General features: G+C 42.4%; 1 protein-coding gene across 8 annotated transcripts; it reads right to left on the reverse strand.

Annotated features, from left to right (window-relative positions):
• Positions 1-37: 37 nt before the first annotated feature.
• Positions 38-10,918, reverse strand: p2rx1 (purinergic receptor P2X, ligand-gated ion channel, 1). Of its 8 annotated transcripts, none has more exons than XM_078106148.1 (14): positions 9,594-9,912; positions 7,127-7,194; positions 5,791-5,935; positions 4,603-4,674; positions 4,285-4,342; positions 3,104-3,191; positions 2,839-2,919; positions 2,600-2,741; positions 2,306-2,451; positions 1,480-1,570; positions 1,318-1,383; positions 1,149-1,244; positions 617-652; positions 38-518 (listed from the first exon to the last, which is right to left on the reverse strand). In XM_078106148.1, coding segments are annotated over exons 2-14 (1,029 nt in total). In that variant the 5' UTR covers positions 7,129-7,194; positions 9,594-9,912; the 3' UTR covers positions 38-512. The 8 variants fall into 8 exon arrangements, with proteins under 8 accessions (XP_077962274.1, XP_077962273.1, XP_040037097.2 ...); XM_078106147.1 differs by having other exon boundaries at positions 4,273-4,342; positions 9,594-9,734; XM_040181163.2 differs by having other exon boundaries at positions 2,306-2,487; positions 4,273-4,342; positions 9,594-9,734.
• Positions 10,919-11,185: the final 267 nt, after the last annotated feature.

The raw sequence follows: 11,185 nt of genomic DNA on the forward strand, positions 1-11,185 counted from the left end.
ACTACTGCGGGCAGGAGAAGAAAGAAAAACAGTCGTGTTACTGTGCATCTTTTATTGAATTGCAGATCGCAAGGTGCACACGGGATGAGTCACTCCGTCTGTGATGTCATGGGGTATCTTGTTTTGACAAAAGCCAGAGACCGAAGCAATGGATGAGTTGTGAATCAATCCTGTATACACTGATGCATCAAAGTTTTCTTTTAACCGGCACGGATAAGGGTGGAGGCGGATGTTACACCCAAAGAAACAAAGGCAAACCAAGCTACACTAAATAAAACATTTAAAACGAAAGTACATGTATACAGACGAGCAATGCTAAAACTACAGTAACCGTCACTCGGGCTCACTCTTTAGAGCGGGGGATGTTGTTTGTAAAGGATGCCAAAGAAATAGAGGATACCAAGAAATGTCTTTTGGATTACGTCTTTTCCAATCCAGCGTCCATTTAGTGTGGAGGGGCCGGGGTCTTGTGGTGTCCCATGTCACTACGCCCTCAAAGGTTTCCTCACCGCTCACTTCTAGAAGACAAACGAACAAATGAAACATCAGCTATCACAAGCCTGCTGTTTATTATTGTGATATTGTGTATAAATCTTATTTTATAAACTTTAGATACCTCTGTTTCTGTGCTACATGCCTCTGAGTCCGGGTCCTGTGGGGGAAAGAAGACATTAAAGCACTTGTTTGTAACTAAAACAAGGATTCTCCTAAACATCCCATCATGGAAAACATGGAGAATATACTCTACTGTTTGGACTTCCACTCACGTTGGACCGACCAGGGCCGGGGACTTGTCTTGCATTCGCTTCGAGGTTGTAATAGGTGCTTGTTTTTAAAGTGTATTGCTGTAACGATGTGAAATAAAGACAATGTTCCGCCTGTTTCAGTTAAATTGGGGAACAGTTTCAGCGGAGGGATGAGAGAAGGTTTCATGTGCCATCAGAGTGGTGTGCAGCAAGCGTAGGATCCCTGCTGCTGAGTGTTATGGGTGTAAGCAGCGAGGGGGGGCTGCTGCTGTGCGTCAAAAAGATGCTGGATAAAGAATTGCGCTGTGGCCGTTCACTTCAGCGAAAGGCCTCTCTGCTGCCTTCTTGTGTTCAGACTGAAGTTAAACGATCACAACAGCATGTATTCGTTATGAAGCTTACCTGTTTATGAGAGTCAGTGGATTTGAATTTCATGTTCTTGTAAAATTCTCTTTTCGGTAGCAAATGGAGCAGCACCAGGTCACATACCACGGTCGCCTACAACAGCAGATTTTTTACAGTATAAATACAAAGTATGCCACAGAAAATAAAGAGTCCGGCTCTCACATACCACTCCAAAGATGCCCACTCCGGAGCCTATCGCGGTCAGGGTGGGGATAATGTCGAACTTTCTGGCCTGTGAAGAAGGGAGTTCAGAGGATTCAGCATTGCCTTTGAGTATTTCTCAAATCGTAAATCCAAACGTCTAAACATGTTATAATGTGCAGCTCACCAGTGACTGCACGATGATGTCGAACCTGATGCCAAACACTTTGAGAAGGGTTCTCTTCTGGACTTTGTCCTCCAAATAATATTTAGCATACCTACACAGAGCCAAGAAGTTATCATTATTATATCATTTGTATGCCACTGCTACAGAGTCAATGACTATATCTCCACAACGCTCTGATTGATTGTATCCCAACCCCTTAAGGCAAGTTTTTTATTTTTGGTTTGGCTAAAGAAATATAATTTACTTGACTTTACCTGACTTGTGTTCAGACTTTCCATCAGCTGTATTAGCTTTTTTTTGTCAGACCGGAGCAGCAAGTGACTAAAGTATCAAAACCTCCATTAAAAAGGTTGGTCAACATTTCGGGAAATATACTCTTTCAATTTCTAGTGTACAGAGATGAAGAGATGCTTTCCAATCTGTCCGATCATAATGAAACTACGGCCAGCAAACATTAGCTTAGCAATAAGACGAGAAACAAACAGCGAGCGCACAAAGTTCACCGCCACAAATTAACACATTTTATATTGTTTGTTTAACATACTCAAAAAGTGAAGTGTAACGTTTCATAGTTTTATAGAGTGAAACCTATAAAACCAGACAAGCTGCCCCCCCGTTTCCATCGTTACACAAAGCCACGCTAAACTAAGCTATGCTAAGCTAAGCTACGCAAAGCAGTTACTTGGTCCTGCTTTAACACGCAGACTTGTGTATCTTCTTATCCAACTAACAGTAAAAAAAACAAGTGTATTTCTCACAATATTCATATCGCATGAGAAGTATTTCTGCTGAGTCCATTTCAGTTCAGGGGAGTACGTCTGCACACCTGAAATTGTAGCCAACTGATGCTCTGGCTTTGTCAGTCTCAGCAGGGTTTCCGTACAGACCATGAAAGTTGTACTTTGGTCTACAGTGTTTTACATCCTTGTCCAGATTACATGTCCAGTCGATCACAATGCCAATGGCCCCTCCCTGCCGGGACACAAGCGCATCACACACAGTGCAGCTCTCCATGGTAACGTGGGGGAAAGAAAACATCAATAGACAACACTGTGACTTTGAATCTGCCTTTCAACCTGAACAATACTAGTCAGTGTTGAGTAAAGATCATCGGACTCACCTCTCGGGCTATGGTTTCGAAGTTGAAGCCAGACAGTCTAACTATGTCTCCCAGTCTGAATATGGGACACAATGGAGAATCCTTTGGATCATGAAGGCATTTGCTTATGTATTCAGCATCCACGTCCTCCACCAGGTTACTCCTGAGAGCACAGTCGGTCAGCACATAAGACGTGGTTATCGATAGTGCCAGCGGTCCATGGAAACATTTGCACCATCCATCATGAATGAAGTAATCACCTTGAAATGCCAAACATGGGGAAAGTTACAGAGTTTTTGATGAACAGTGTGTAGTTCTCTGCTGACAGCAACATAGCAGGACTAGATGAGAATAAAGAGAAGATGGACAGGTATCAAATCCAGCATGTCGAATCCAGAAATCAATTACAAACGCTATTTCCCGGGTACAGAGAATTAGGTAATCCAGAAAGTGGACGCCACCGAATCATCACAGATGAAATAGTCACATGTTCTGCAGTTTGATTCATTCAGCGTGTCCACATACTCTGGTATGTCGTGATCGTTCTCCACGGGGCACCAGGCCAACACCTCGCAGGTCTTAGTGGCCTTCTCACAGACTCCTGTCATTTGCCCTTGAAACACAAACACGAGTTCATCACCAACACCAGACACAAAACTTTAAACACGATACTTATTTTTCGAGCAGTAGCAAAAAGAAGGACTGCAGGGCGTTTACTTTCATCGCCGTATCTTAAATTAGCATCACCAGCAAGCGAAAGCAAGTGCTGAAGTAGCTCTTTCCTTTATCTCGTCACGATCCTAACACAGATTCTCACTCCACGCCATCAGCTTTGTCGCTATCGGTTTCTAAAGCAGGTGATTGCTCGCTCAGCTTCAATCTCTGACCGCTCACTGGAGCCCAGCAGTCTGTTTACTTGTTGACTTGTCCACGAGCACAGAGACAGCGCGGCCCCTCTGAAGCGACAGCGGCCCGTCGGGGTGAATTTGATTGGTCTGAGGCAGACAGATCTAAAGCTGTGGCGGACATTGGTCTTATTGAAGTTAATGTTGGCACCAAAGGGCTCAAAGGGACGGAAGTTAACCCAGAGACAATACATGAATGTAGCTGCTCTTTTAATTCCCCCCTGCTACGTTTGGACCTATTAAGGAAGCTCTTGTCTGAATGGTTATTTGTGCTTAACGTCTCTGTGTGCTTATGGTTTGTGCCGGCTACTAAGCACAAGTGTTATTGTGACATCTGCGATTGTATACACAGTACATATGTCTACTTGCCTAAGGCAGGGCTTTACTTCACTGCTCTACAAACCGTTGGGCGTCCCAAGACAAGACTGAGGTTGTTGATTTTAATCCATCTTTTTTATCTTGGTGCTGGAGAAGAGCAATGCAGCGGGCTACATCTAAATGTTTACCTTAGCTGACACGCTGTGTTTTAGTTTCTAGTGTTTGAGTCGGTCCGATAGGAGTTCTCAGCAGGCACAACCCTTTCTGTAAACACACTGCTCCACAACCTTGCACGATTCTCTACCTTCCCCTTCGCTGCATCTTGCTCCTGTAACATGTGGCTCTAAAAAGTTTTACGTTTGAGGAGGGCTGAGAAGCGATGGCAGACAGCAGAGAGCCGAAGGTGTCAGATGGACAGACGCTTCAGTGAGGACTGCTGATGTCTCACACTGTCAGGGCGTCAGGATTTACCGTGTCCCGTACGTTTGAATCTCCCTTCTTCGCAGTCAGAGTCTGAGCTGCAGTTGTGGCTTCCCTGGAGCTGTTCCAAAGCAAGAGATTGTGGTCAGTGGGAGGACACGACATGCATTTAACTGAGGCGTATGGCGGCATAAAGAAACTGCTGTTTAGGTCATCTTGAGGCCATTGATTTAAAAAAAGACGCTATCCGACAGCTACACAATCACTCAATTACAGAAACAGTCTTGGAATGAGGGGCATTTCCTTTTTAGTCTGACTATTTTTGGAAGTAGTGAAGACAGAGAGGGAAGGGGAAACCAAGGGGAAAACGATTGCACCTACCTCTGGACACTTCCTCATCTCCTGACCTTCAGTTATTATGTAGTTTGTCATCACCACGAAAGATGAGTCTCCCTGAGGTGGATGATATTAAGTAATATGTTAATTATTATCTCTTTTCTTTATGCCATAAAATGACATAGTTTACTAAACATTCTAGGCAGTATGCTAAAGTTTATTGCAAACAGCTTATCAAACATTAGTCGGTTGTGTCCCACTGGTGACCTGCTGAGACCACCTGCACTTTCAATTGTCCCCAAAAGTTGGTTTCCATGGTGTGTTTTTAGCTTCACGCAACAAAAGACATTTACTTCTTCTTTCATTTTGTATACAATGTGCTTGTGTTATGCGCTTGCAATAAGTTGACTTTATGTTATCTTTAGTTATCAATCTGTTGCTCAAAAAGAAGTGAAAATGTGATTTACAGAAGGTTACAAACTTAATATTATTCATGGATATATTTTAACAAGCTAAGCTTTTATTATAATTCCATGGGAATTTTCTTGATGTACGATGGTACGATGATCCCCCACAATACGCATTGGTTCTGCTATTGACCATTAAGTTGATCCTCATATTCAAAACATAATGTGTGATCCATTTAATTAAGTTTCACTCAAACTAAACCACTAAGAGAGATCAGCTTAGTGATCAGTGTGAGGCCTAAAGAGACATTTTCATCTTGTAGGTTGGGTTCAGCATAGCAAACCATGTGCAAAACCAACTTAAAAAAGGACCACGCCGATATATATACATATATATATATGTATATATATATATGTTATATATTTAGTGTTAGACCAGAGTCTATCTCTCTTTTAGGTTGTTTGATTGGTTCTTTACAGAAGTGAAACACTCTAAATTGACAAAACCAGATTATGAACTATCTCAGATTTAGTCATTTAAAGTAAGAAAAGATTGAGCCACATGTTTTTTAAAGCACGACTACACCTCAAATTCTGTCACGATTCTAACTGCCAACCAGCTTTTTTTAAAGCGCTTCGGCGTTGCTTGTGTCTGACTCCGTTCAATGTTCATCACTCCGACAGTTTGATTCGCTTAATGTGAGTATTGACTTCCCAACATCTGCTTGTAATCCAGATGTATCACCTCAACCATGGTCAGTGACTTCTACCGGGTGCAAAACAACTTCTTGGCCAATCGGGAGTCGCGGCTCAGCCACCAACCCACCTGTGGTGGGAAGACGAAGTCGGCCTCGTCCCACACTCTCTCCTTTCCATTGATGCTGGTGTAGCCCACTCCTTTCATTTTGGTAAAGACGGAGCTCACTGCTATGTCTGTGGACTGGTAGCCTTTCTCGTAGATGAACACCCACCTGCGGGAGACACACAGTAAGGCATCAGGTCTGTTAGGACCTCGGACTCCGCTGCAGGCAGTGATGTGGACATTCTGCACCGCAGTCCCAAATGCAAGCAGCGTCCCTCAAGGGGACACCTGTGCAGTGTGTTATTTGTTGTGCAATGTCACATTGGTTGTACCAATCTGACTTATTGCATCTCCGAGTGCAGACAGTTACTAATGCATAATTCAAAGTAATAACTTGTCCAGTTGAAAATATATAAGAATGCTCCATCACAAGGTTGAAGCAAACTCTTTGAGTATTACAACCAATAAGTACCGCTTGTACCACAGCTCTGGCTCATCATTTTATCAGCAACTGTTAAACTTCACCCAGAGTGTTATATTGAGGAATCTGACTATTATATTAATATAACAGCTTCTATGTGTATCAGTGCAAACAGATACAGTCTATATCCTTAAGCAAATACAATTAGGATAAAAATAACTAATTTTCTGTTATTAAAAGAGCAGCCAGCGATTTTAATTTGAGATTTGTTAAGCTCAGCAAACATCTCCTCCTGTTCATACATGCAGGAACGAGCCACACGAGCAACACAATTCTATTGTTCATTTCAATCTATTGTTTGAATAACGTTGGGATTAGCTCAAGTGTGGATTTTTTTTTGTTCATTCATCACTAATCTCAGCAACCCCAGTATGGTGGGAAGAAAAGACCTTCGCACATCAAGGAGCCTCCTCCTCCTCCTCCTCCTCTCTGCTCTGCTTCTGTCGCAGCAGATTCACATCTCACTTAGACTGCTGTTTCGGGAGATTCCATTGCAGATTCATTATTTCACACTCACACAACACTATTCCCGCCAATCAGCAACAAGGAGACCCATGCTCGTGAGAAGGGTTTGCATGGTGTGTTCAGAGTTAATGTTTCTGAAACAAACTCGTAGATTTAATCTTCTATTACGGTTGGAGAAACGTGCAATGGTTGATGTTGCAAAACAAATTGTTAGGTAGAGGGAAACAAAACGACTTGGTTAAAGTTACCATAATTTGTATTGGAATGTAATAACGACACCATTAAAAGTAAGAACTGTAACAGTTGTAACAAGGTCGCTATGGCCCAAGTGAAATGTCCAAGTGAAGCCAAAAGTAAAGCGCATTTAGTGGTTAAGTGTCGTTAGTCACAAGACTTCCATGCGTAGATACTCACATGACTCGAAAATGAACGCCTGCTTTTCTCCAAAAATCAAACGAAATGGTTTTGTCACCTTGGCCGTCCTTTGGAGACAGAAGTTTAATTGGCATGTGACGACACTATACATGCAGTGAGCGGAAGTTGACACTGTGTTTCTGAAAGATAAGACACTCGAGCAGTACCAATAAAATCATGGCTTGAAACTTCGGACTATTGATCAAGCGTTATTGGTGCATGCTAACACGCATGACAATCCAACGCTGCTCGGACACACGTTGCCTTCTGCTGGTGATGTATGACCGAAAATGTGATGGAGGGAGGCACATTTAGGAACTATCTTCACTAAGTTATTCATATTTCATGGGAGACGTCCCACTTTTAGTTTTTCTTTGAGGTCCATGTTTTTGGTCAAGGTGCTTTAAACCTAAACATCTTCAGACTTAGGCCACGACAAATATACAAATGCCCATTTTCTTTAATTTGAAAAGTCTTCAACTGGTAACTGAAGCAGGTTTTTATTTCCTCTTTGCAATGATACTACAGAATAGAACGGAACAGGCACGGTGACACTCAGGTTGTGTCCCCGTTGGTATTAAAGGACTGATGGAGCTCCCTTTTCTGCTGTCATCCCACCTGTCACTTGCCCTGATAGTGATGGGCATGAAATGAGATGTGACTATGAGGACCGTCCTCCTCGGGTCAGAGCAGGAGTCACACCAGCGTGAAACAGTGAACCACTGGTTCTCTTTCCGTTTTCATTTTCAACCTCCAAAATACACAAACCTATTTTAACACTTATTTTATGCATAATATTTGCATTTTTATTTACTGAAAACTTTGTTCTCATGTAGGAAAACATGTGCATGCTTCCCGTTTGTGTAAACCTCAATAGAAAAAAACTAATTGAACATAAATGTTGAAATGAAACTATTTAATAAATCAATTTGAATGAAGTTTTTCTTAATCCAGAAAGCTACGACTAAATTAACAGAACAGCAGCCTCGACAAACTGTAATTAATTCTTGTCACTTTTAAATTGACAAAAATCGACATCTATTGTTTGAACAACGTTGGGATTAGCTCAAGTGTGGATTTTTTTCTGTTCATTCATCCCTAATCTCAGCAACCCCAGTATGGTGGGAAGAAAAGGCCTTCGCACATCAAGGAGCCTCCTCCTCCTCCTCCTCCTCTCTGCTCTGCTTCTGTCGCAGCAGATTCACATCTCACTTAGACTTCTGTTTTGGGAGATTTCATTCCAGATTCATTATTTCACGCTCATGAGTTTCTTTATTGTATTTTTTTTACCTCCAATTCCTCTTGAACACAAGCACCAACTTGATATTTCCCTAATTGATGGAATTGTATTTCACTCTGCAGTCTGAAGCATGTTTCTGGTAATTGCTTTTTACACAATATATAAAACAGCTCCTCGTGTGTGGGTGGAGCATGTATATACGTACAGTTTCTTCCCAGTGCACACCAGCTGTTATTCCTATAAATCCTGGGTAGACACATGGAGCCACACAAGGAGTAGCCTCACTCTGCAGAAATAAAAAAGTTCTGTGCCCCATAAAACAAACCTGGAATATTCCAATTAATGATTATCACCTCAGGTGAAACTCAGATCCTTTGCTTCAGTAAAAATACCTATAAAATAATGTAGAAATACTGTCTTACAAGTAAAGTCTGACATTCTAAATCCCATCAGTTAAATGTAGGTATGTTAAGCAATAGAGTAAAAGCCACTCTATTAATTTATTGGAAAAGGCCCCAATATGCCTCAGCCTGTCCGAGGAGTGGCCTGTTCATCACGGGCCACTCCTCGCGTTCTGGTGCAATGATGCGAACACTCACACAAGTGCGGGCTTGACAAACAGTTTGTCAACAGTTCCAACTAACTAAAACAGAAATGCCACATCAGATCACAAAAGATAAAAAAGTTTCTCTCCCCTTTACAGGATGAGGATCCAGGAAACCACTCCAGCGTGTTAAAGCATGATTTTGGACACATCGAATCCGTAAGATAAAAAGCATTTTGCATGCTGTTTTTTAATCTTTTTACTTGAGACACGCACATAGCAAGATGTCACGCTGCAGTCCCATCTGCCGTCACTCAATCTGTCATTACTCTACGCCTGTTTGCAGTTGCTGTTTGCTGTGTCAACAGTATACCTGGCGAGTTACAGCCTGTGTGTCTGACCACCTGAAGCCAAGTAAAAAGTCTTTATAAAGAATGTAAATAGCATGTGATGCTGTTTTGAAAAAGAAAAGACTTTCGCAGAATTAAAACTGCTTAATGTCGGCCACGTCACTTTGAAGCTCCCCAGCTAGCCGAGCTGTCACAATGTGCAGGGTCACAATGAAAAGTAGTTTAGCCTCACACGCCGTACGACGCACTTAGAACATGCCAGCGCAGACTGACGTTTCCCCGGTGCCCCTCTGAACTCTACAGGAAACGAGGGGGGAATGTGATGGCTCTTACCCAATGATGTACGCCAGGACCCCCGCCTGGATCACACGGCACGCAACGCCCACCCTCCTGTTCCTCACCAGCACCTGGCGAGGGGTCTCATACTCAAAGAAGAAGTCAGAGAGAGTGTTGGTGATTTGGCTCTTCATCTTCTCTCATCAGCTGGCCTGCGCAGAGAGGAGGGTCTCTCTCTCTCTCTCTCTCTCTCTATCTCGGTCTCTTCTTTCGGCCCAATTGCAACACTCTGCTTTAGTTCCTCACTGGTGGTAAAGGTCCTTTCTGCCTCTTCTCATAAGTAACGTCTGCCGCGCTTCATGACAAGTCCTCATCTGTAGGACTTCCTCCCTCCCTCTCACTCTCTCTCTTCTGTCTCTCCCTCTCACTCTCTCTCTCTCTCTCTCTCTGCAAAGTGTACTCTGTTTTCCCTCAGTCACATTATGTACCTAACCCCAGTCACATCGCTGTTGCATCTTATGACTTTTTTCTATTGCAACCTATTTTAGTTTAATGTAGCATCACAACATTTCTCAAAAAAAAACAGCTGTGGAATTCTTGACTAAAACAAACAACACAACTGTCACACAAGCGCTGGACCGCCTCCTTGATGCCAATCAAACCTTATCGTTTCCACCAACGCTTTGCATCCTGTGGCAGAGACACAGGTCACAAAAGCCCAACACAAACCCCCAACACAAACAGCGTGTATTCCATGGTTCAGTTTATTTGCCCGCTCTTGCGTCAGACATTAAGCCCCTCTTATGTTTTATCATCATTTTGTATGAGAACCACTTTGGATTTCTGCGCCCTCTCAAAATGTTGCACTTTCTCCCCTTTCCGGTACTGCGTGGTGATTTGCATTGCTTATCTTGGTTAGAGAGGAGGAAATGCACATTCATAATAAAACTCCCATTTTGGGTTGCTTGAAATGCAATAACTTGGCCCTTCAGCAAAATGTGTTTCTCACTTTCTAATCTCCAGAGATTAGCAAATGGAACATCTTCTATTTGAATCAGGTTTAAAATTCAAACCTAAATCTGGTTAATGCCCATTCCAAATCAATATGTATTAGGGATCACCACGGCTGTGCTTAGAATCTGGTCGGATTGCAGGGATTTGGCAGGATTGCACAAACAGAGCCGCTGTGTCACAGTCTAAAATGAAGCAAACTGCAACTATATGTATTGGGCTAACTATATAACTAAACAACGAAAGTTAAAATAAAGCAATTAATAACTGACCGGGCGGCGCTACGCTGCGGTTGAAGAGGAACCAACACGGCTCTTTTTTTTTAGCGTGAGAAATTGGATGTGTGGCTTGAGTGCGTGCCTAAAGTGAGTGACTGTCAAGCTCGATGCGACCCTTGAGAGCCCTGCTGTTTCCACTGCATGTATTAATTGCTTAATTTCCTGTTTCTTAATAACCTGTCATTTGACCAAGAATATGCAACAGTTTGTTTTCAGTGTTGTGATTGGATCGTGGTATGGAAATTCATATTTGCTAATGTAATGAAAACATGTGATTTTCATTAGGCTACTTATTATTTACTTATAACATCTTTTCATTTAAGTCTATGCATACAAGAAAAGCAATAGATTGCTTTTAAC

The sequence above is a fragment of the Gasterosteus aculeatus genome, chromosome 7, assembly GCF_964276395.1.
Source record: "Gasterosteus aculeatus chromosome 7, fGasAcu3.hap1.1, whole genome shotgun sequence".
In the NCBI taxonomy this organism is placed as follows: domain Eukaryota; kingdom Metazoa; phylum Chordata; class Actinopteri; order Perciformes; family Gasterosteidae; genus Gasterosteus; species Gasterosteus aculeatus.

Coding starts and splice junctions, on each gene's coding strand:
- p2rx1 (XM_078106149.1), bottom strand. CDS start 9,730: ATGAAGAGCCAAATCACCAACACTCTCTCTGACTTCTTCTTTGAGTAT. Junction 4,343..4,602: donor AGATGAGGAAGTGTCCAGAG/GTAGGTGCAATC, acceptor GCTTTGGAACAG/CTCCAGGGAAGCCACAACTG. Junction 846..1,148: donor CCACTGACTCTCATAAACAG/GTAAGCTTCATA, acceptor ACATCGTTACAG/CAATACACTTTAAAAACAAG.